The 25,816-nt window shown below is 39.5% G+C and overlaps 1 protein-coding gene across 2 annotated transcripts in view; it reads left to right on the forward strand.

Moving 5' to 3' along the window:
• Window positions 1-25,816, forward strand: part of Dnah9 (dynein axonemal heavy chain 9) — a 339,142-nt gene that overhangs the window by 87,945 nt on the left and 225,381 nt on the right. For both annotated transcript variants that reach the window (XM_042693416.1, XM_042693426.1), the window contains 6 exons: window positions 2,302-2,524; window positions 3,158-3,324; window positions 11,490-12,360; window positions 23,293-23,423; window positions 23,806-23,932; window positions 24,417-24,569. In XM_042693416.1, coding sequence (XP_042549350.1) covers window positions 2,302-2,524; window positions 3,158-3,324; window positions 11,490-12,360; window positions 23,293-23,423; window positions 23,806-23,932; window positions 24,417-24,569 — 1,672 coding nt within the window. The remainder of the gene's footprint in view (window positions 1-2,301; window positions 2,525-3,157; window positions 3,325-11,489; window positions 12,361-23,292; window positions 23,424-23,805; window positions 23,933-24,416; window positions 24,570-25,816) is intronic.

The following is a 25,816-nucleotide window of genomic DNA, read 5'->3' on the forward strand; positions in this document are numbered from 1 at the left end:
TTTACTATTAACTAGTTAGTTAACAACCCACTTATTTTATAATCATTTCAGACTTAACCAAAAAATTACAAAGGCATCTGGGTTGGTTTCATATCTTAGCTATAGTAAATAATGCTGCAATAAACATAGTTGTGCTGGTAGCTTTAGTGTGGTCTTGTTTGTAAACATTTGGGTAAATGCCAAAAGTGGGATTGCTGGGTCATAGGGGAGCTCTATGTGGAGTCTTTTGAGCAACCTCCATACTGCTTTCCAAAGTGGTTGAACAAGTTTACACTCCCACCAACAATGAAGTAAGGTTCCCTTCTGTCCACATCCCCTCCAGCATCTGTTGTTCTTAGAGTTCTTGATTTTTGCCATTCTAACTGGGGTGAAGTGGTATCTCAATGTTTTTCTGATTAGCATTTCTTTTATGGCTAGGGAGGTTTAGCGTTTCTTCATGTGTCTACTGGTCATCCTTCTTTTCTCTTCAGAGAAATTCCTCTTTAAATCTTTAGCCCACTTATTTATTGGGCAGTTGTTTCTTTGAAGATTTGTTGTTGGGGGATTTAATTTTTTGAGTTACAAGTATATTTTAGATATTAGACCCTTGTCTGTTGTATGGCTAGTAAAGATCTTCTCCCAATCCGTGGGCTTTCTATTGATCTTGCTAGCTATGTTCTTTGCCATGCAGAAACTCTGCAATTTCATGCAATCCCATTTGTCCAACCTTTCTTTGATTTGTTGTCTTTCTGGGTTTCTATTAAGAAAATTTCGGCCTGCGCCAAGGAGACCTAGGGTTTCTCCTATTCCATCCTGTAATGTTTTCAGAGTGTCTGCTTTGACTCCGAGGTCTTTGATCTATTTGGAGTTGATTCTGGTGCAGAGTGATATATAAGGATCTAGCTTTAGTTTTCTACAAGTTGTTAACCAATTTTGCCAGCACCATTTACTGAAGTGGTTGTCTTTCTTCCATTCTATTTTTTTAGCTCCCTTATCGAAGATTAGATGGCTATAGGTCTGTAGGTTCATTTCTGAGCTTTCAATTCTATGCCATTGGTCCTGAGGTCTGTTCTTGTGCCAGTACCAAGCTGTTTTGATTACTATGGCTTTATAGTAGAGTTTGAAATTTGGTATTGATATTCCTCCAGCACTGTTCTTTCTGTTGAGGATCGTTTTTGCTATTCGGGGTATTTTATTGTTCCATATGAATTTTTGGATTGCCTCTTCTATTTCCTTGAAGAATGAGGTTGGAATTTTGATGGGTATCGCATTGAATTTGTAGATAGCCTTGGGAAGTATTGCCATATGGTATATATACACAATGGAATTCTATGCCTCCATCAGAAAGAATGACATTGCCCCATTTGTTAGGAAATGGAAAGGCTTGGAAAAAATTATATTAAGTGAAGTAAGCCAGGCCCAAAGAAACATAGGTCCCATGGTTTCCCTTATTTGCAATATCTAGTGTATGTCTTAGTCAAGCAGAAAAGGTCAGATAAGTTGATGTTAGGGAAATGAACCCTAAGATATGTATTCAAATGTTTTTTTTCTTTCATGTGATTGTTTCTAACACATTTATAAGATTATTTCTTTGTTGCTTTGTATGTCCCTCCCCGACAGTAAAACTCCTGCTTTCACTGTATTTGATGTCGGTATAATTTGTGGAGGGGAAGGGGAAAAACAAATTGTTTAAATAGGAATCCAGGTGGACCCATTGCAACAATGAGATGTACAAGTCATTATGTCGAAAACGAACTTTACAACTTTCGTGCAGGGCTGAGGGCGTGGGGGGAGGGCGGGGAGGATTTGGTGGGGGGTAGGGAAGGGGGGAGGATGGGAAGGGATGGGAAGAGGAAACAAAGGAGGAGGCTACAATGCTTGATAAGAAATGTACTCATTATCTTGCCCATGTAATTGTAACTCCTCTGTACAGTATTTTCACAATAAAAAAATTACAAAGGCAATATAAACAGATTGTTTACTTTTAATGTAGGCTTCCCAAATGATAACATCTTGTGTATCCATAGTGAAATGGTAAAACCTTGGAAGTCACTGTTGATGGAGAACTAGTCACTAATCTATAAATTGATTACCATTTCAACAGTTATCCATATCCCCTATGGGGACAGTCTTAGTCCTTAAGTCCTATGATTTTCTCACTGATTAAGAAAGTCATATTAGATAGCATTAATGCATAGTCTATGCTGGGTGCCATATACATAGAATGCTTTCAGTAATAATAGCTGCTTTGGGGAGGAAATAAGTACAAAATTCCTTAGGAGGAATGCAAGGTGACTGGATCCTTACGTTTGTATTTGTTAGCCTGGCTGACCTTGACGTCTTCATAAAAAGTAGTGAGAAAGGCTTGCTCACAAAAGTCAAACAAGGAGATTTCCAAGGATTGGTTGACATCATGGGCCACCTTATGGCCCTTAAAGAAAGGCAGAACAGCACTGATGATATGTTTGAGCCCTTAAAGCAAACTATTGAATTGCTGAAGAACTATGAACAAGAATTACCAGAAGCTGTGTTTAAGCAGCTAGAGGTCAGTACACTTGTGTATTCTGTACAAAATATGTAGAAGGAGAGCTTTAGCCTTTCTGAGTGGAGTGAGGTGGGTTGCAGGAAATAGAAAAAAGGACCTGATGGAGATACACATCCAGGTTTTGGAACTACAGTGTGTGGTGCATGGATAACATCAAGTATTTTCTGGAAACTCAATAAAGGAAGAAAAAAGGAATGCTGGGGATATATAGAACCAATAAAGATGAAAATATTTTTTTCCCCAAGAACCAGAAATAAGATAGCACTTGGATTTGAGGGAACAATGTGGCCAGAGTGATATAAAGATAATCTGAAAGCACAGAAGGGACAACAAAGAATAAAATAACAAAGTGGTCCTACAGAGTATAGAAAACAGGAAGGGCTAATGGGTTATAAGTTAAAGGCAAGAGTAAGGTTAGTGTTGAGTTAGAAGTAGGTGGGATTGGAAAGAACAGGCATCCAGAGAGATAAATTGAGGAAGAGTTTGGGGATGATGTTGAGAATGATCAAATAACCCTGGCACATTCTAGTATGATTTTACAGTGTAGATGAAGGCAGCTAGATGATACCCAGCCTCCTGGTCTGGGAGAAGGGGAGCCCTGTGGGTGTGATGACACCGAAGTCTCCTTTGCAGGAGCTGCCGGAGAAATGGACCAATGTGAAAAAGATGGCCATCACTGTGAGGCAGCAGGTGGCCCCGCTGCAGGCTAATGAAGTGACCCTCCTCCGCCAGAGGTGCACTGCCTTCGATGTGGAGCAGTATCAATTCCAGGAGAGGTTCCACAGAGATGCCCCCTTCAGGTATGGCCCCTAGGTAGCCATAAATGGCAATCACTGAGGGTCTTTTGGTTGAATTCTCTACTGTATTCTTTGAGCAGTGGAAGACTGTCTCAAAGTCTTCTCTTCTGTGTAGTTCCTTGGTTTAGAGCATGGTGCTAATAATGCATCCAATTATGACTTACGTGAGATGATGAAAGATTGTACAAAATGCCTTGTCTTTAAAGAAATGTTTACGAGTTGCTTTGGTTTCCAAGTTTGTGAGAAGATTTTATGTGGCAGAATGCTAGGATTTTTCTAAACCTTTAGCATTTTGAGTTCTCACAGCCTTCTTCCCTTTTGGCTGAAAGTAGTCAGTAACATTTTTTTGTTTTTTTAGTCATGCTGGGAGGTATTTTGGTAGCTTAAAGCAAGCATTGAAGTGAAGGTTTACTGAGGGGGGAGGGGCTTTCTCTGGGCTTGGTAATCAATCATCAGACACTTCTCTACTGGGTCTTGTAAGTCTTTTCATAAAAAAAGCAAGAAAAAATTACTCACATGGCTCCAACTCCTGCACACGGGGTTTCACTCCCAGAGGTTTCCAGTGGGGCAAAGGGAAAGGTAGAGAAGTCTGGCAGGCCTCTGCCTCCAGCACTGCCTAGATCCAGGGCTCCATGCAGGAGAACAAGCTGGTTCTGAATGGCTGGGTTTCCTCCCCTCCCTCCAGCCACTCTAGTCTGTATTCTGCTTCCCAGAACTGAGTTTTCTTCATGTGATCCCTCTATAGTTTGAGACAGACAGATGTAGATCTCCCCAAATGTAGAATGTTCTATGTAAGGGATGAAGTGCTCTTATATTCTCAAAGTCATAAGAAGTAGTAAAACAAACAAAAACACATGCAAATTTGTTGTGAGGACTAAGTACATGGATAATAGGTTGAGGCTGCCTGCATCTCACTTCAAATCTAGTATGTATGCCTAGTTTACAATGTGTTACTTATATAGATAATCACATTTACCTCATTGATTGTAAAAAGGATTTGAGAGAATTATTTAGCACTATGCTTGGTAAAATGTTGAGCCACCATCCAGTAGATTGTTCTGGACTGTACCACTGAAAGCCTCATGTTCACACATGCTTCTCTATTCCTTCCAGCACCCTGGAATGACTAGTCTTCCAACCTGGCACACATCCATGGCCTATTCTTTTTATTTTTTATGATTTATTTTAATTGACAGATAATAATTGCTCATCTTTGTGGGGTATGGTATGATATTGTGGTACTTTTATGCTTTGTGAAATGATCAACAGAGGATATTGAAGTTATCCATCATCCCAAACATTTATCATCCCTTTATGATAAAAAACGCAAAATCCTCTCTTTGAGCTTGTTTAAATTATATTTTACAATATTGTTACCCACAAATCACCTTTCTGTGTAGCAAGACACCAAGCTGTATTCTATCTATCTAGCTGTGATTTTGAATGTGATAACTAATCTCTCCCTACTCCCTCCCTCTTTTACCCTCTGTAAGGGTCTACTCTTGTCATTCACTCAACAGTTTCTATCTTCTAAGCTTCTGAACATTATCTTTGTATCTATCAAAGAACAAATGAGTATGTAAAAAGGCAAGGAAGGAAAGGTATATAAAATATATATAAAATATAATATATGGGCCTGGTACCAGTGGCTCACACCTGTAATCCTAGCTGCTCAGGAAGCTGAGATCTGAGAACTGCAATTCAAAGCCAGCCTGGGCAGAAAAGACCATGAGACGCTTATCTCCAATTAACCACCAGAAAACCAGAAGTGGCACTGTGGCTCAAGCGGTAGAGCACTTGCCTTGAACTGAAGAGCTAAGGGACTGTGCCCAGGAGAGTTCAAGCCCCACGATGACGATGAAAAAGAAAAAGAAAAAGAAAAAAAATGAATGAATGAATGAATAAAGAAATAAATAATCATGTGCCAGGCCCTGGTGGCTCATACTTGTAATTCTAACTACTTAGGAGGCTGAGATCTAAGGTTTATAGTTTAAAGCCTGCTTGGGCAGGAAAGTCTGTGAGATTCTTATCTCCAATTAATTACCAAAAGTCCAGAAATGGAGTTGTGGTTCAAGTACCAGTTGAGCAAAAGAAGCTCAGGGACAGTACCAGGCTCTGAGTTCAAGTCCCTCAGAGCCAGCAATAAATATTTGTAAAGCATAAACAGGGTGTCACCACTTGCTTGCACATTAGAATCACCTAGAGGAGCATTTAAACCTTCCAATATTTTGCCTGTCCTGAAGATTAACTATCTCTGGAGACTCTTGCATGAATATTGTATGAAGCTTCCCAACTGATTCTACATGCAGCTAAGTTTGAAAACCTCTATCCTACTGCCCTAAAGGACAATAACTAGTTTCCTCTTAAGCAATTGTCCAAGACATAGAACTCCAAAGGAAATGATCACCTTAGGAGCCATGGCCTCATTCCAGTAGAACAACTGTTGCTCAAAAACATTTGTATGCCTCCCTTGGGAATTATTCCTTTAGAGTCTAGAGATTATCCTTTTTACTCTCCTTTGGTCATGCAATTGAATTTTCAAAATTGAATGCTGATCATGCAGAGCCAACACTAATGAGGGAGGTGGTCTCTCAAACTGCTGTGTTAATCACAACTACATCAATAACAGCAGCCATAAAAAATTATCTTAGTGGCTGACAGCATCAGCTGTCTCAAAAATTTTCAAAAGAATTCTACAGATGCTAGAAGAAATGTCTTCATGGAGAGACTTTTGAGACTGCATGAAAGGGATCAACATCGGTACATTTTTTTGTGTGTCTGTTAAGAACCTGATCTCTTGTCATTTTTGTATGTGTATCAATCAGCTGTTATTTTACTTTTATCTGATAGCTGCATTCATTTTTTTCTTAGCCCTTGTATCTGCTGGCTGTGAGGATATTGCTACTCTTAGCTGGGTTTTCCAAATTCACATCTGTTAATTTGACATGCAGATGAATCATTGGAAGAGAATGCTTTGAAAAGAACTGCTCACAGCAGTGGGGGAAACCAATGTACTGTAATTTTGATATATTTCTTTTCTTGTCATGAAAACCATCAGGATTAGAGCAGAATCATGAATTTATTCCTAAAGGGAATCTTAAAGGATGGCAACTCATGCATTTTTGTTTTGTTCTCTTTTTTACTGTGTGTGGGAGATGTGTGTGTGTGTGTGTGTGTGTGTGTGTGTGTGTATGTGAGAGAGAGAGAAAGACAGAGAGATAGAATGTTTAAAATTTGTAGCTGCTGAGTATGTGCTAGATCTTTCACTTTTAGATCATTTAGGAATTTCTAAATTGCAAACCCTGAAGCATCTCCCTGTGAATAAAATTTCTGCTCCTGATTAGATCTCACAGATTAAGCTCTTCTAATGATCTTCTCTTGGAAGAAGGAAAAGAAAATGAGTGTTTCATTAAGCTCTTACTGTCTGACAGGTACTATGTGAAATCAGGTCTTTTGGATTCAGGTTCCCTGGATTCAGGTTCCCTCTTCATGTCCAAGTCAAACTTTTCTTCCTCCGTTAGTCCTTAACTCTCAGTTCTCAAAATAGTTCTGGCTGAGTTAGCACACTTCATAATAATTGGCCGAACTATCACACCCATGTTTAAGGACCTTCTACAACTCTTAAAATTGGTGACTAATTTCCCTCCCTGAGTGATAGGAATGTTCCACACTGCTGGCAGCTATCTCCTTGTTCAGTCTTTGACCTTGAGGACCATCTTCCTGACCCTAAGGAATGGTTCCAGAATCAGTACTTCTCTTACCCACACTAAGACCAAGTAAATCCAGGTATTTCTTATTGAAAACAATCTGTCCCTCCAACATCTAGCTCAATGGAGATCATGAGTATTTTCACTTGAGTCAGACTCCATGAACAGATGTGAAAGACTTCTTGAAGAATCCTCTATGAGGAGCTGTTCTATGACAACTGATAAAGCAAGGCCTTCCATGTGACTCACTGCAGCAGATATAAGAGAAAAAAAGGACTTTGGTCTTGTTTGCATAGTGTCTATTTTCTCTTTAAAATCTGGAGGAAAAAAGAAATAGTAGGATTCCTCCTTAAGCCTTCCAGATACATATTAATAACCTATATTAAGCCACTCCTTCAGGTTGGTCCTGATCTTCCAGTTCACCTGATTCATTCACATGATTTTGCTTCTATAAGGCAAATTTGGCTGTGGTTTTTACAATGGAATTAATAAAAAAAAACCACACAACAACAAAAACTAAGGATGTGGGTGCTAGGATTCTCTCTGACTTCAAGAACTTACTATAGCCTCACAGACTATTTCAGAATTGAATAATAAGAATGCACCAAGTGCCATCATTAGCTGAGCCAGCTCATGTATCCTGGGAGAAGATGGTACTTGAGTCGATGGCAAATAAGACCTTTTTGGGATTAAGAAGAATTTTCTTTAAAAGAAGAGAACATTAAGAATGGCAAGCAAGGAGATTCTGGGCAAAGTAAACAACACATAGGAAAAGCCACAAATCTGAGAACGCAAGAAACAGCTACAGAACTACAGGCACGCACAGCTGGAATGGAGAAGCATGTGAGGGAAATAGAGAGGTCCAAGGGGCCCAGTTTGACAATGGTCAACCACTAAGAGTGGGAAGAGTACATGCGTGTTCCCTGCCTCACAATGGGGTTCCATCCTGATGTCTGCTATAAATTGAAACTATCATGTCAAAAAATGCATTTAATGGTTATAACCTACCATAACTCAGCATCACAGCATGATGGGGAAGGAACATTGGTTGTTTCTCCTTATGATTCCCATGCGTGGTTTTCTAGGCCCACTGCCCAGCACCGTAGAGAGTATCAAACTGCATGTCTTTTGCTTGCCTGAGATAAAAATCAAAACTCACATTTTTAAATACAGGTTCTATGCTTTGGCACCATCATCAGGCCAGAAACCCCAAAATTAAACTCTCATAAGTTGGGGACCAATCTATGATATAAATCCCACGATAATAATGGAATGAGACAGACTCCACACCAGGACTCAACCAGAAGAGCCCTGGTGCAACCTAGCAACACAGTGGCATAGATAATGGAGAAAACAGCAACTTTGAGAGAGATAATAAGCAGGACTGACTGAAGATGAGAGATGAGCAAGGATAGTCTTGGGTGATTTCCCATCTTCCAGCTTAGACAAATAAATAGATATCATCGTCCCACTGTGCCCCGAGACAGAAATAGGACATGAAGGACTGGCAGTCACAAGTTCAAGGTCGGACACACTGTCACATTCCTGTGGGTGTCCTGCTGAGATGTGCCATGCTTCATCCTGTATACAGCTATGGGACTGGGGTTAACATTTACCCCTGGCTAGCTTCCCAAGAACCAATAAAAATCTTTTACTCTTCTCTCTCTCCCAATGCTCATGTTTGAGTGAAGTTTGAATCAATCATTTTCGCCACAATCGTGCACATGAGCACTATATTTCCATTTCTCTTAATTAAAGTGTTATTCATGCTGACTTCCCAGACAACTCATTCATATTAAAATACTCTGCATTATTATTTCAATTCTAAACACTCATTACACCCTGTTTCCCTCCTATGGCTTTCTGGTTTAGACCTGTACTATCATTCCCCCCTGCATTTGGAGAACTGCTTCATATTTTATTAGGCACATCATGAAATAGGTTTATGAGCATTATGGCAAGGTTTTCCTACAATTATGTTTTCATTCCGGTAGTTGGTTGCTTCTTGGACTTGGTCTTACTGGGTATGAACTCTTGAATTCTTAATTCTTCTTCCTTAACCCCCCAAATGCTAGGTTTATACAAGTGTGGGTTCATAACCACCACTCATGATAATAGAGCTACATGCTCTCATGGCTAGAGGTTCCCTCACAGAATAGACCAAACTAGTTTTAAGGCATGCTTAGATCTAGGAAATGACTATCCACACATTTAAAACAAACAAAAACTATAGCACAGAGTGAGGAAAGTTGGGAATAGGCTTGGCAAATGCTCACCTTCTACAAATATTTAAAGAACCAACATTAGTTTAAGAGCATTCGTATGTGGTAAGGAAAGAATGGTTAGTTCGAATTTATTATCTTCTGTGTGTACCCTTCAAATAATTTAATAGCTCAGATCTTATCTAATCAGTCATTCCAGAGTGACACTCCATTCATAAATTATACAGGATGTGAGCATTATGAATTTGTCTAAATTTTACAGATCTTATAATTGTACTAACAACTGAGGGACTGTGTCTCTCTGCACCAATAGTCTGCAAATGAAAAATAGAAGAATCACTCATGTTTGGTTGGGGACCCTTCTTAGATGCTCAGCCACCAGTTCTGTCTAGTACCCACTTCCCACTCCTCCAACAGGAACAACCTCTTCACCAACATACAGTATGTTTTCTTCACCTCAAAACTGGTGCACTATTCTGAAATACCTAGGAGCTGAAAATCAGCACTGACATGTGGTCACTCTCTTGAGATGTAGATCTACAATCATAGCCCACAAGCCCAAAATAATCTAGATGGAACAAACAGGAATCAAACACCATAAGCATCAAAGTTAGTCTGACACAAATTTAATAATATGCACAACTGTTCTTAGGTTGCATGGTAATTAGGACTAAGTGGTAAGCAATTCAGGTAAAAGACTCTTATTAGGATTACTTTCTTACTGAAAAGTCAAATATTTCTAAAGACAATTGAAAAAAGGGGCAGGAGTTTATAAGTCATTTTCTTCCTTCTTCCCTACCCTCTTTATCTTATCAACAGACACTGGCACAGATACATGACACGCACATATGGAAATGAACACACTGTAGTGAGAAAGAAAGAGCCAATCCTCCAGTCATTCATTTCCTCTCAACTTTCCCTTGGATGAGGAACCCCATGATACGTTGGCTCAGGTTGTAGAAGAACATACTATCCTCCCTTAAGTCATGGTATCCCCAATATCTGGCCCTCTATGTACGCAGAGACAAGGAAACCTGAGCTTGGGAATGGGGAGGAGAATAAAGGGAGATCAGGAAGAAAGTCAGACCTTCTTTGAAACTTGGATCCTAAGTGCCCCTCAGCAAGGAACTGATACCTGGCCACGTGAGCTGCTTTGCATGGGGGCTTCTTGAGTTGGGAGAAAGTCTATATCAGGAATACATGTCTTGTGAAGGATAAGGTAAAGTATGAACATTTACAAGTTCAGGAGTCCTCTTCAAATGGATGTGCACCTTAGGCATAGAAAGCAAAGGAATGCAGAAAGGAACTAAAGCTGTAAATCTAGATATAGAACATAGCCGACTGAAGTACAGAACTAGATGCAGAATTAAGACGGAGGCCACAACTGGTCAGCAAAGGGTGTAAGTTGACAGATGGAGTAGATGCAGGACAGTTTTGGTGGAGGGAATTAAGGAGATGGTGGATGGAGGTACTCTGGGCCCTGGAAGGACTTTGTACTTCTCTCCATGACCACCAATTTTCCTTCTCCGAGTTGAGGCACCATCACCTAACTGAGGCTGATACAGGACACTAGTGTGCACTTCCCCATGAACAACACCACTCTGGCATGTCAGAACCAGCAGGAAAGTTTGAAAAATACTATTTCTGGATCCCGTCCCCAATGAATCTGACTTAGGTAGTGAAGCAGATTGGGCCTAGGAAATCTTTGAAAGCTCCCAGAAGATCCTCACATCACAACCAAGACTGAGAGTCGTGGCCTAAAAGGAGAGGTACCAGAGCAGGCCAGGTTTAGCCACTTAGTACAAGTTCTCTCTCTCTCAAAGACATCTGGCAGGAGCTTTGGCTTTCCAGCTTCTACAAGAAAATGACAATGCTGTTTTTGTGTCAAGTGGTCCTGCAGAGGCCAATGGCCAAGTGAAGAATAGAATCAGTGGGGGAAGGGGCTCAGTAACTCTTTAGACCTAGGGAAGTGGAAGACAAAATGAATAGTTTTATTACTCCCTCATATTTGAAAGTTCCAAGTATGATATTCCTCTTGCATTGCTCTTTCTCCAATGCTAACCCCACTCCCACTATTCTCGCATACCTTTCCTTCCCAGGATTAGCAACAATGGTGAAAGTCACTGCTATTTCCTGGAATACTAAGCATATAGAAATTTTTGCCAGCCATTACCTTGGCAACTCTAGTACTGGAGCCCTGTGCATCACACTAACCAAGGAAACATGTCATGTTTTGTAGGTTTGACAGCATCAACCCTCATCAGATGCTGGATGTCTGGCACTTGGAGATCCAACACATGGAATCCACCATGGCCTCCATTTCTGAGTCTGCCAGCTTGTTTGAGGTCAGTGTTCCCGACTACAAGCAGCTGAAGCAGTGCAGGAAGGAGGTGTGCCAGCTGAAGGAGCTCTGGGACACCATCGGAATGGTCACCTCTAGTATCCATGCTTGGGAGAGGATGCTGTGGAGGGATATCAACGTGGAAATCATGGATGTGGAGTGTAAACGGTTTGCCCGGCACATCCGCAACCTTGACAAAGAGGTGAGAGGTTGGGATGCCTTCTCAGGTCTGGAAAGCACCGTACTGAACACGCTCACCTCCCTGAGGGCAGTGGCTGAGTTGCAGAACCCAGCCATCCGAGAGCGGCACTGGAGGCAGCTGATGCAGGCCACAGGCGTGAGCTTCACCATGGACCATGACACCACCTTGGCCCACCTCTTGCAGCTCCAGCTGCACCGCTTCGAAGATGAGGTCCGTAGCATCGTGGACAGAGCGGTGAAAGAGATGGGTATGGAGAAGACCTTAAAGGAGCTGCAGGCTACCTGGGCGGGCATGGAATTCCAGTATGAGCCCCACCTGCGGACCAATGTCCCCTTGCTGCGGTCTGACGAGGACCTCATTGAGGTTCTAGAGGACAATCAAGTCCAACTCCAGAACTTGATGATGTCCAAGTACATTGCTTTCTTCTTGGAGGAAGTGTCAAGCTGGCAGAAGAAGCTGTCCACAGCAGATGCAGTCATCTCTATCTGGTTTGAGGTGCAGCAAACCTGGTCTCACCTGGAAAGTATATTCATAGGATCCGAAGATATCCGGGCTCAGCTACCCCAGGTAACTTTACTAAAGGAATCCTGTCATTTTTCTAATCTGGGCTGAGGGAAGATCACCTCAGACCTTCCTTTTCTGCCTCCCTGCTTTGGCTTTTCTTCAGAGCAGGTCCACACAACACTAACTTGCCCCACCATTCAAAGGCCAGAGGAAAAACCAGGAGATGAAATGCTCACCAATCAGTCTGCCTTTAGCTGAGCTGATGAAAGAAAAGATGTGATCTGATCTTTTGTTTCACTTTCTTTCTTTTTATGTGATATTTCATTAAGAGTTTCAATTCAACATGTCATTTTATGAATACAATACATCTTGATCAATGTCACCTCTTCCACCATTCCCTCACATCTATACCAACACAGTCTGCTCATCAGGTTCACATATGTACATTTAATATTATGACTGTATTCATCCACACTTAATTTCTCCATTTGTCTGCCCTCCTTTCCCTTGACCTAACTCCCTTCCCAACAAACAACATATGTTTCAGCTTCCTGCTAGTTATTTTGCTAAACTACAAATTAGTTGTCCAAAGGAGTTGCACCATTATAATCCTCCCTTGTGTATATAATACACATATAATATGTATACATAATATATCTGTGTATATAATACACATATATTACACACATATGTATACATATGATCCTGTATATATTTTTGTTTATAATTTAGATCTAGCTTCCACAAATGAGAGAAAACCTGTGTTTAGTATATGAGATATCTGTCTGTCTGCCTGCCTGTCTACCTCTCCTGTGTTTGATATATATCTGTCTGTCTGCCTGTCTATCTATCTATGTGTCTTTGTCCATTCTTCCATTGAGGGGCATCTGAGTTCTTTCCATAACTTCGCTATGGTGAATAGTGCAGCAATGAACATGGATGTGCAAGCATCTTTCCTGATTTGTAATCTTTTGGATAAATGCTCAAGAGTGATATCACTGGAGAGTAAGGTAGTTCTATATTTTTTTGAGGAAACTCCAAACAGCCTTCTATAGTGGTTGCAACAGTTTATATTCATACAAAAATGTGCAATAGGGATTTCGTTTATCCCTGCCAGCATTTGCTCTTATCTATATATTTTTTCCTTAATAGATAAATAATTCATTAATCTTTACTTTGTTAATCTATGAGATTTATCTTTCCTGTAGTCACCCTGCTGGGTGACTTTGAATATCTATCATGTTTATTTTATTTTCTAAATATATTTATATATTTAAAATTGTTCTTGTAAAGATGATACACAGAGGCATTGCAGTTACATATGTCAGGTAATGAGTACATTTCTTTTTTTTTATTGTGAAAATACTGAACAGAGGGGTTACAATTACATGGGCAAGATAGTGAGTACATTTCTTATCAAGCATTGTAGCCTCCTCCTTCAAAAAAAAAAAAAAGAATCTCACAGACTTTCTGGCCTGGGCAGGCTTCAAATAATGAGCCCCAGATCTCAGCCTCTTGAGTTGTTAGTATTATAGGCATAAGCTACCAGTACCATCTATAAGGAGATTAAAAAATCTAAATTAATAGAATACATGTGTGATAAAAAGAAAAAGATTTAGCATTTCTTTTGAGGAACCTCCATACTACTTTCCAAAGTCGTTGAACAAGTTTACACTCCCACCAACAATGCAGTAAGGTTCCTTTCTGTCCACATCCCCTCCAGCATCTGCTGTTATTAGAGTTATTTTTTTAGCCATTGCAATCTTTTTCATTATTATTATTGTGAAAATACCATACAGAGGGGCATTGTTACCCCTTTTTTGTTTTTTCCCTACCATCCCTTCCCTGCTCACCTCCCCAGCTTCTCCCTACCCACCCCCTCCCCCAAGTTCAGGCCCACGACCAACAAAAAAAATCATACAGTACATTATCACAAAGTACATTAAAAACAACAGCAAACCTCTTGTGTCCCTATCTTGGGTTTCATTTTGTTTAGCACATCTTATATGGTCATATGTACATAGCTTTTGACCTTTCTGCTTGTCCTAGACTTATACTAGTTATTACAAATAAGGGAAAACAAGGGACCTATGTTTCTTTGGGCCTGGCTTACTTCATTTAATATGATTTTTTTCACATCTTTCCATTTCCTCACAAATGGGGCAATGTCATTCATTCTGATGGAGGCATAGAATTCATATATATATATGAATTATATATATATATATATCACATTTTCTTGATCCATTCATATACTGAGGGGAATCTGGGTTGGTTCCATATCTTAGCTATGGTGAATTATACTGCAATAAACATAGTTGTGCTGGTAGCTTTAATATGACCTTGTTTGTGATCCTTTGGGTAAATGCCCAAAAGTGGGATTGTTGGGCCATAGGGGAGCTCTATGTGTAGTCACTTCCATACTGCTTTCCAAAGTGGTTGAACAAGTTTACATTCCTACCAACAATGCAGTAGGGATCACTTTTGGCCACAACCTCTCCAGCATCTATTGTTATTAGATTTTTTGATTATAACCATTCTAACTGGGATGAGGTGGAATCTCAATGTTGTTTTGAGATGCATTTATTTTATGGCTAGGGAAGTTGAACATTTCTTCATGTGTTTATTGGCCATTCTTATTTCCTTTTCAGAGAAGTCTCTCTTTAAGTCTTTAGTCCACTTATTAATTGGATGGTTGCTGCTTTGAAGATTTGTTGTAGGGATGTTTAATTTTTTGAGTTCTAAGTATATTTTAGATATGAGACCCTTGTCCATTGTATGGCTAGTGAAGATCTTCTCCCAATCCATGTGCTTTCTATTGATCTTGCTAGCTATGCCCTTTACCATGCAGAAACTCTGCAGTTTCATGCAATCCCATTTGTCTAACTTTTCTTTGATTTGTTGTGTTTTGGGGTCGTTATTAAGAAAATTTCAGCCACTGCCAACGAGCCCTAGAGTTTCTCCTATTCTTTCCTGTAATGTTTTCAGGGTGTCTGCTTTGACTTCAAGGACTTTGACCCATTTGGGGTTGATTCTTGTGCAGGGTGATATAGAATGATCTAGCTTTAGTTTTTTACAGGTGTTTAACCAATTTTGCCAACATCATTTACTGAAGAGACTGTCTTCCTTTCATTCTATTTTTTTTTTTTTGCTCCCTTATAAAGCATTAGGTGGCTATAGGTCTGTGGTTCATTTCTAGGTCTTCAGTTCTATTCCATTGGTCCTCGGGTCTGTTCTTGTGCCAGTATCAAGCTGTTTTGCTTACTATAGCTTTGTAGTAGAGTTTGAAATTTGGTATTGATATTCCTCTAGCACTGTTCTTTCTGCTAAGGATGTTTTTTGCTATTTGGGGTCTTTTATTGTTCCATATGAATTTTGGGTTGCTTCTTCCATTTGATAGGTATTGCATTGAATTTGTAGATAGCTTTTGGAAGTATTGCCATTTTTGTGATGTTAATCCTCCCAATCCAGGAACATGGGAGGTTTATCCACTTCCTTAGTTCTGCTTTAATTTTCTTTTTCAGGATTTTAAAGTTTTCATCATAGAGGTCCTTCACTTCTTTAGTTAATTTAACTCCTAGGTATTTTATTTTTTTGCAGGGTATTACAAAAGTTGTTGCTTTCCTGATTTCAGCCGCGTTCTTCTCATTACTTTTTCTCTTTTCTTTCTTTTTCTTTTCTTTCTTTCTTTCTTTTTTTTTGTCAGTTGTGGGGCCTGAACTCTGAGCCTGGGTGCTGTACCTCAGCTCTTCTGCTCAACGTTAGCACTCTACCATTTGAGCCACAGGGACACTTCTGGCTTTTTCTGCTTATGTGGTGCTGAGGAATCGAACCCAGGGCCTCGTGCATGCAAAGCAAGCACTCTACCACTGAGCCATCTTCCCAGACCCTCTCCTTTTTCTTAAATAAATAAATATTATTGTAAAGACACTGTACAGAGGGGTTAAAGTTCTTTGAGTGATGTAATGCATCCTTTGTTATCATCTTCTTGTTATTGGCATACAGAAAAGCCATTGATTTTTTAGGGTTAATTGTATACTCTGCTACTTTGCCAAAGTTTTGGATCAGCTCGAGTAACTTGGGAGTGGAATCCTTGGGGTGCTTTAAATACAAGATCATGTCATCTGCAAAGAGGGAGAGTTTTAGTTCATCTTTCCCCATTTGGATCCCCTTTATGTTTGCATCTTGTCCTATTGCCATAGCTACGCATTCTAATCCTTTTAGAGGAGTGGAGAGAGTGGACATCCTTGTTGTGTTCCTGAATTTAGAGAAAATGGCTCTAGGTTTTTGCCATTAAGTATAATGCTGGCTATAGTTTTGTTACACACAGCCTTTATTATATTGATGAATGTTCCATGGATTCCTAGTTTTCCTAGAGCTTTCATCATAAAGGGTGTTGAATCTTGTCAAATGTTTTTTCTGCATCTATTGAGATAATCATGTGGTTCTTATCCTTGCTCTTGTAAATGTAATGAATTATTTTGATTGATTTGTATATATTGAACCAGATTTGCATCGCTGAAATGATTCCTGTTTGATCATGGTGTATGATTTTTTTTGATGAGTTGTTGAAGTTGATTAGCAAAAGTTTTGTTGAGAAGTTTTGCATCTATGTTCATCAAAGAAATGAGTCTATAGTTCTCTTTCTTTGATGAGTCCCTGCCTGGTTTTGGGATGAGGGTTTGATGGCTTCATAGAAAGTTTGGTAGTGAACTTTCACTTTCAATTTAATTGAGAAGTTGGAGGAGTATTGGTGTGAGTTCTGCTTTGAAGGCCTTGTAGAATTCCACTGTAAATCCATCTGAGCCTGGGCTTTTCTTGGATGGGAGGTCTCTTTTGCTATTTCTATTTTGATGCTTGATATGGGTTTGTTAAGTTGGTTTAAATCATCTTGGTTTAGTTTAGGCATGTCAACATTTGCTAGAAATTGTTTCATTTCTTCCAGATTTTCAAACTCATTAGCATAAAGTTTTCAGAAGTTTTCCTTTATAATGTTCTGAATCTTGGTTGTTTCTGTGGTGATGTTTCCATTTTAAACTCTGAGTTTGTTTATTTGGGTGTGTTCTCTTCTTTTTCTGCTAAGATTTGTTAAGGGTCTGTCAATTTTGTTAATTTTTTTTGAAGAACCAACTCTTTGTTTTGTTGATTCTTTCTATGTTTTTTGGACTCTTAATTCATTTAATTCTGATTTAATTTTAATTATTTGTTTCTGTCTATTGGATTGAGGTTTAGCTTGTTGCTATTTTTCAAGGAGCTTCATGTGCCTCATTAAATTTTTGTTTTCAGATATCCAGAGCTAATTTTTAATCAGAAAAAGTTGTTTAATTTTGTCAAAAATGTTTAATTCTCTGTTGAGATGATCATGTGGTTCTTGTCTTTGGCTTTGTTAATGGGCTGTTTAACATTTACTGATTTATGTAGATTGAACCAGTGTTGCATCCATGGGAAGAAACTAACTTGATTGTGGTGTATTTTTTTATTAGTTGTTTAATCCATTCGTATTTTATTAAGAAGTTCTGTGTCTATCCACATCAGCAATTGTCTTTTTTTGTTTAATCCCTGTTTGGTCTAGAAATGAATGTGATGCTGGTTTCATTAAGTGAATTAGGTAGCAATCCTTCCCTTTCTTTTTCGTGGTAAAATTTGAGGAGCATTGGTGTTAATTTTTCTTTAATGGTTTATAGAGAACTTAGTGATTCCACTACTGCTGGAGCTTTTATTTACCAGAAGATTTTTTCCCATTATCATTTCGTTACTTGTTATAGATCTGTTTAAATGTTTATATCCTATTGACTCAATTTTGGTACATTGAGGTTATGTCAAAATGCATCTAATTCTACCAGATGTTAAAGTTTGTTGGCATTAAAGCTTGCAAATATTCTTTTATAATGTTCTGAATTTTGCTTGTATCTGTTGTGATATGCCTGTTTTAATGCCTAATTTTATTTATGTAGGTGATATATCTTCTTCTTTTGGTCAATTTTATCTTTTTAAAGAACTAACTCATTTTTTGTTGGTTCTTTATATAGTTCTTTCAGTCTCTAGTTCACTTATTTCTGATCTAACTTTTATTGTATCTTTCCATCTGCTGGTTTGAGGTTTGGCATGTTCTTTTTCTAAGAGCTTGAGGTGCATAATTAGAATATTAATTTGAGATTCCTCTATTTTGTTGATGTAGGCACTCATAATGAATGATAACTTTCCTATTAGCACTGCCTTGGCTATGTCCCATATGTTCTAGTATGTTGTGTTTTCATGTTCATTAGATTCTAGGAAGTTTCAGACTTCCTCTCTTATCTCTTTGATGCCCACTGATCATTCAGCAATATGTTGTTCAGACTCCATGAATTTGAACTTTTTCTGTGGTTTCTTTTGCTATTGGGCTCTTGTTTTATTCCATATGGTTCAATAGCATAGTGGGTATTATTTTCAATTTTCTTGAATTTGCTGAGACTTGATTAATGACCTAGAATATAGTCTACCTTGGAGAAAGTTCCATGGGATGATTAAATATGTGTATTATGCAGCTGCTGGATGAAAAATTCTGCAGAAGTCTTGTTAGGTTCAATTAGTCTATGGTGTTGTTTAAATCTGAGTTTCCTTACTGAGTTTTTGTCTGGATGATTATATTCAGTGAAAGTGGGGTGTTGAAATCTCTAACCATTATTGTGTTAAGATTTATGTGTGTTTTTAAGTCCAATAGTATTTGTTTGACAAAGTTGGATGCTCAAGCATTTGATGTACAGATGTTATAAATTGTTATGTCTTCTTGATAGAGAACTCCTTTTATTAATATGAAGTTCCTTTTCTATCTTTTCTGATTAATTTTGATTTGAAATTTACATTATCATATATGAGTAGTGCCATTCCCTTATAAAATTTATGTGCTCAGAAGATTTTTTCCAACATTTCCCTAAAGGAAGTGTTTGTTTTTGCCAGTTAGATATCTGTCTTATAGATAATAGATGATTGTATCTTGCCTTTTTATCCAACTTTCCATTCTCTCCATTTATACACATCATTTTTCTATATGAAGTTTTTCTTGGGAGGGCCAAGCTTTTATATAGTAGTGTAGGGGTTAGAGCTAAATTCTCTGGGTTATAGGGAGATGAGGGAAGAAATATGGAGTATGGAAGATGATGAGACAGGAAATGGGATATGCTATGTGCAGCTATTAAGATCTCATGTGAGGAGGAATGGTGAAATAAAGGTGATGTAAATAGAAAAAGATGAAGGCTCTAGGATATAAGGAAGGAGAGCTTTCCAGAAAAAAGAACAAAGAAAGAGGACAAGAAAGAAGAGGAGGGGGAAAAGCAAAAATAAAGCAATCAAATACACAGAACTAAAAAGAACCTCCTACCCCTAAACAAATGAAAACAAAACAAAACAAAATATTCACAACCACAAAAATTAAAGAAAGCAAAAGAGAAAAGAGGTCCCAAAACAGTCATAGTTCTGTATTTGTTGAGATTATAGTTGGTTGCCCACCAAATTCTGTCTTTGAGATGATCTGCACTTCCAGTCTCAGGTTCCATTTTGTGATCTGGCTCGAATGAACTGCAGTTCCTCTGGTGGAAGATGAAGCACTGTATCTCTCTTGAGACTCCTCAGGGATGTGCTGTATGTCCTGATAGTGCTCCCCAGATAAGTTTCTAAAGCTACGAGAAACTATTGCTGCTGTTTCCAATCCGCTCTCGGCACTGAAAAGCCTGCTCAAGTGTCAGCTCCCCATACCTCTCAGGGATAGGAATGTGGTCCTCTGTCACTGGCTTGAATTCTCTTCTGAACTTGCCCCTCAGCTTGGGCAGTGTAGCTGGTACCCTGTGGGGGAGAAGGATTATGATTATGTTTGGCAATGGTCTCTACTGGGACCCACTTGAGTCAGTGTGGCCTAGCATCCTGGGCAGTGGGAGAATTATACAAAAATTCAGCAACCCTTCTTCCTGTTAGCACATGGAGCTCAGGGTCGAGTCATTCACCCTCCACGAAGGTCTCTAGGGTCCTTGTCCTGGATTCCTCTGGTGAAACAGCTGTTTCCTGATATGGGGCACCTTGTGTGGCGGGTTTGGAATTCTTGTATTTACTCCTCCTCTGGTACCCTCAGGAAGTGGCTGCCACCATCTGTGCTTCTGAGTATGTTCTGGCTTTTTCCACACCTCCAAAAAGGGTCTTACAGTTGTGCTTATTCCACTGTTAGGAGATAAAACATCTTCTGTTTTATTTTTGAGAAATGATTTCACTGTGTAGCCCAGGCTGGCTCCAACTTGCAGCCTTCCTGCCTCAGTCTCCCAGTTGGTGTTAGGATTACAGGTATCACAATCATGTCTGGCATTGTCATTTTTGTTTTTTTAAGTGCACATGAGTGAGAAAGTAGAGAGAATGGAAGATACTAGCTACTGCAGCTTGGGCCAGGCCATTTACAAATCATGGAAGTGCAAGTACAAGGTGACTCCTAGACAAAGTCAAGTTCCATCTCAGACCAAGCCATCCTACAAACTTCTGGTCTGCACCAACAAAATGAAAACCAATTATCAGCTAAATACCGAACAGTAGATTTCCCTAAAATATGTGCTCTCATTATTACCTGTCCTGTATTTGTCCCCTTTTAAATAGCTCTAATTAATGGGCAATTAACTTTTATCCATGTACTCTAATTCTTTTTAATTTTTCAAACTTCTTCTGAGTCCCTTCAGTACAGCAAGTTCTTTGCTTACAAATTAATTTAATTCTAGAATATCATGAGTTGTCCAGACCCTGTTTAGAAATTACAGCTCATCCCAACAAAACGTAACCATTTTCCAGCTCATCCCTAAAAGAGCTATTTAATGTCATCATGCAGATTAAAGTTGTCTGTTCTAAACGAAGCATAGCAAAGAATAATTCTGTCATAGCAATTATAATTAAACCAGATTGAATAAGCCCAATTTTATTTATCCCAAATGCCAGTGACTAAAGAAGAGCAGGCTTATTTTGGTACAGAAAAGGACACAGGTAGAGATACTGGTAGAGATTTTAAGAAGAGAGAGAACTTTTCATTAAAAATATTAAAGGATTTTCTATCCAGTGTCCCAAGTCTGTGTGGAAAACATGTAATATAGTTCTTTGCTTAGTACACACAATGTAACAGACATGATTGAAAAATACAGTAATATCAGCCTAATCTTGCACCTTAATTGGTAATTATTTTCATTCATTATGATATTTCCCAACTGGCATTCACATACATATATTTTTGCATAATGGCTCTTGGTATAATTAAAATTTTTGTTTAGTTTTTTTCCTGTTGAAATTATCCATGCTGGATAATTTTATCTATGCTGGAAATGATCCATGCTGGATCATTTTCAACATTTCTATATTCTTGATACATGTTCACTTTTAATCAGAACAAACCACCTCAGTGAGGAACAATAATTCTTCTATTATTAAATCTTAGGAAATTGTCTTGGATTACCCAGGATAGAGCCTGAGTTTCAGATGTAACTCCCTCCTATTGCTCTGTGACTTTGGACAGATGACTTAACCTCTCTGTGTCTTTTCCTCATTTGTGAATTTCTGACACTACCTCAAGAAATATAATAGAGCAGCACATGTGCAAATATGACAGTTAACTTGCAATAATAATTCCACCTACTCTTTTCAGGTGCCAGATGTTGAGCTAAAATGCTTTTCTTATTAGTCTCTCAGTTTCCCATAACACTGTGAGGGTTCATGTTTGGTGCGGGGGTGGGAGGTAATGATATTTAGTTTTGGCATCCGAGTAGAATATTTACTGAGGAAAAACTTACTTTGGTATATGAAAATCTTTATGAACCTAGGAAATGCATTAGACTCACTGTCTTTTGACTTAGCAATTATGTATCATTGCTAGGGGTGGAGATGGGGAATCCTGGAGATACTCCAAGGGGTCCTCAAGGTCAAAGCTATCTTGGTGACCACACTGAAATGTTAGTTGGATTTTTTTTCTAGTAGTGGGTTTTAAACTCAGGGATATTATGTTTGCTTGCTTTCTCATCTGTCACTCTACCACTTGAACCATGCCAGCACTGGAGGTTTGAACTCAGGGCTTAGGCACTGTCTCTGAGTTGTTGTTTTTTTTTTTTTGTTTCTCAAGACTAGTGCTCTACCACTTGAGCCACAACTCTACTTGTGTCTTTTTTTGGTAGTTTATAGGACGTAAGAGTCTCATGAACTTACCTGCCCAGGCTGGTTTTGAACCACAATCCTCAGATCTCAGTATCTCCATAGCTAGGATTATAGGCATGAGCAACTACACCTGACCACACTGACTAATTGGAACTGGAGTGTCTCCGAATTTTCTGCTCAGAGCCTCTGGACCTCTGCTAGGATTGCATTGTGAGTCATATTGTTATGCTCCTGGTTTTATCTGGCTTTTCTGCTCTTATTTTTTTCCTGCTCTCATTTTTTGCTCTTATGGATATACAATGGTGTTCTTCAGAGGATACCTGACATGTGATATCACAGAAATTGAATGCAGAAGCAATATGAAACTACCATGGATGTTCACGGCAGAGAGTAAAGCAGTTGGAAGGAAAAAAGAAAAGTAAAAGGATGCCACTTTTTGATGCTTTGGAAAAATATAATTATTTTTGGATAAAAACATCCTCTTTAAGCTAACATAATGGGTTTGCTCTTATTACTTTTTAAATGAATTGAATATTTTTTTAAATATGCATTTTATTACTTGCCTAGCATGATTGAGTCCTGGATTGATCTCCAGCAACCCAGCCCCACAATAAAAGGTAAAAGCAGTTTTTAATGTAAGAAGCACCCATTGACATGACATTGTTCCATAATTTTTTTAAGAAGCAAAAGGGCTAAGTGACAGAGAACTGCTGTTTGGAGCTAACAGCTCTTTTTTTCTTAGAGTCTGATCTCCGCATGTCACAAGCTATCAACAGCTTTCTGCTTCCAAGAGGCTACAGGAAGGGAGGGGTGTGGTATTGATTTTTCTCTCACTTTTCTGATTTGTAGGATGCTAAAAGATTCGAAGGCATTGACACTGACTTTAAAGAACTGGCTTATGCTGCTCAGAAAACTCCAAATGTGGTAGAAGCCACCAACAAACCAGGTCTCTATGAAAAGTTGGAAGGGATTCAGAGCAGGTGAGGTTCTCCTCATTATATTTCCTTCTCCCTTCTGTCTCTGAGACCTTGGCTTAATTTAACTTCCCGAGTGAAATGAGTGCCATGGGGGAGGCTTGCTTTGCTTGTATATTTGAATAATATGGATGTCATTACAGAGGTGTCAATGCTAATGTCTATGTGCTAATGTATATCTTTGTAAATATCTCTAAATGTTTCTTCAGCTAAACTCTGCATAGATCCAACTACTGAATATATAGACATCCCTCAGTGTCCACCGAGAATTGGTTGCGGAGCACCTCACAGATTTACAAAAATCTGTAGATGTTTCAGTCCCTCATGTAGAATGGCACAATATTTGCGTATGACCCACACATAGTCCCACTTTGTTCTGTGGCTGCAGGTTGTGCCTGTGCGAGAAGGCCCTGGCAGAGTACCTAGACACCAAGAGACTCGCCTTCCCTCGCTTTTACTTCCTCTCCTCCTCTGATCTGCTTGACATCCTTTCCAATGGCACATCTCCACAACAGGTAAGCTGTGGGGAGCCCCTACAGAAAGCTCCAGGAGGACTGGGCCTCCCAGCGGAATCCCTCACTCTGGCCATGAGGAGACATGTTTGAGACTAACCCCAGCTCTTTCTTCATTGCCATCCTGATGGCTGTTGAGAATGTTTCCTAAACTGGCACTGGAGGGGCTCTGAGGAAGGCAAAGCTGGCACACTGAAGTCTTTATGGGGCTATCTTGATCTGATTCTGAGGAGGCATCTGGTAAGGAGTGGTCAACTGTGGAAACACAGAATGGAGTCCTGTCACTTGCAGTCCCATGGACAGCACTTTCCGCATTAGCTTTATATTTCTTTGTCCACTCCTACACAGTCTATTTGGTTCTCTTCACACCACCATGATGCCAGTACTTGTCTTGTGCAAGGTTGGCAAATACAGGCTCTAAGCAGCACTCTAATAAGCAACTTCCTGGAAATACTCCCCAAACCTTTGGCACGGTTTTTCTTCATAGGTCCAGCGTCATCTTTCCAAACTGTTTGACAACATGTCCAAGATGCAATTCCAGCTAGATGCCAGTGAGAACCCAACCAAAACAAGTCTTGGCATGTACAGTAAAGAAGAAGAATATGTGGCATTCAGTGAGCCCTGTGATTGCAGTGGGCAGGTAAGAGAGAGAACAGTCCTTTCCCTTGTTTTCTTGGTCTCTGTCTCTGTCTGTCTGTTTCTCTCTCCTCTTCCTCTTCTTCTTCTTCTTCTTCTCTCTCTCTCGCTCTCTCTCTCTCTCTCTCTCTCTCTCTCTCTCTCTCACACACACACACACACACACATACACACACACACACCCCACATCTGCATTCATATATGGCTGGCATCAACTTCATGGACTCTGGGATCTGCTGTCTGTGCCCTGAGACATTCAATTTCCCTTGACTTGAACCCACATTGGAGTGGCCTTTCATGCCCTCCTATTCTGTCTCTTGGAAGGACACATGTCAATATTCATACTTCATCCTTAAGCCAAACCCTGTGCTGAGAAGAATAAGATGCACATAAACAATACTTCAATCAACCAGAAAAGGATTTGAAAATGATATGTGGCAGCAGGAGACATTTACAAGGCAATCCTTGGAGCACCCCACAGGGGATTCTGAAATTCTGACACCTTCCTTGGGAGAAGATGTCCTTCGAAATCAATCACTTGCCTGAGATGTCCCCTCTCGGCACAAATGCACCCCTGAATCACTCCTTCCATAGCCCTTTTCTTTAGAAAGCCAATTCCATCTTTCTCCACCTCCTAAGTCTCCCATGTCCTATCGCTGGCACACAAATCATGGGATGCCTTTAACCTTCTCCCCATCCTCCTTCACCATTCATATATAAGTCCCTAATTGCTCATTATCTAAATGACCCAGCACAGCCTACTTGCTGGTCCCTATTCCTAGTCCCCTAGCCTACTATAGACATACATTTGGTTTTAAAATATATCTTGCAAGTGATTCTGCTGCATGCACATACATCCTGGCAGGTGATACTAGACCAGACAAATAATTTGAAGTTCTTAGTTTGATGAAAATGGCCAGGGGCCTTGGAGCTTAATTCAGAATGTGTTCTTTTCATAGACCCAGGAAGCATTTAGTAGGGAAAGATGATCCTGGCCTGCATCTCCATACTGTGTGAACAAGTCAGTAAGAATCCACTTGATTGTATTTGGCTCAACCCAGATATAGGTTTCTTTTTGTTAACTCTGGGTGGCTGTCCTCTACCCCTTTATCTTGTCACCATGTTCCGTGTGTTCCAAGTGGGCATACTAACCTAGCTCTTACTCATTCCATTTTGATGATACCAAGGTGATGATTCTCTGTGCCTTTCAATAGTGATTCAGGAGGTCTGTGATGCCCAGGCTCTATTTTC

This window comes from Dipodomys spectabilis, unplaced genomic scaffold, assembly GCF_019054845.1.
Source record: "Dipodomys spectabilis isolate Male_0828 unplaced genomic scaffold, ASM1905484v1 ptg000004l, whole genome shotgun sequence".
Taxonomy (NCBI): Eukaryota; Metazoa; Chordata; class Mammalia; order Rodentia; family Heteromyidae; genus Dipodomys; species Dipodomys spectabilis.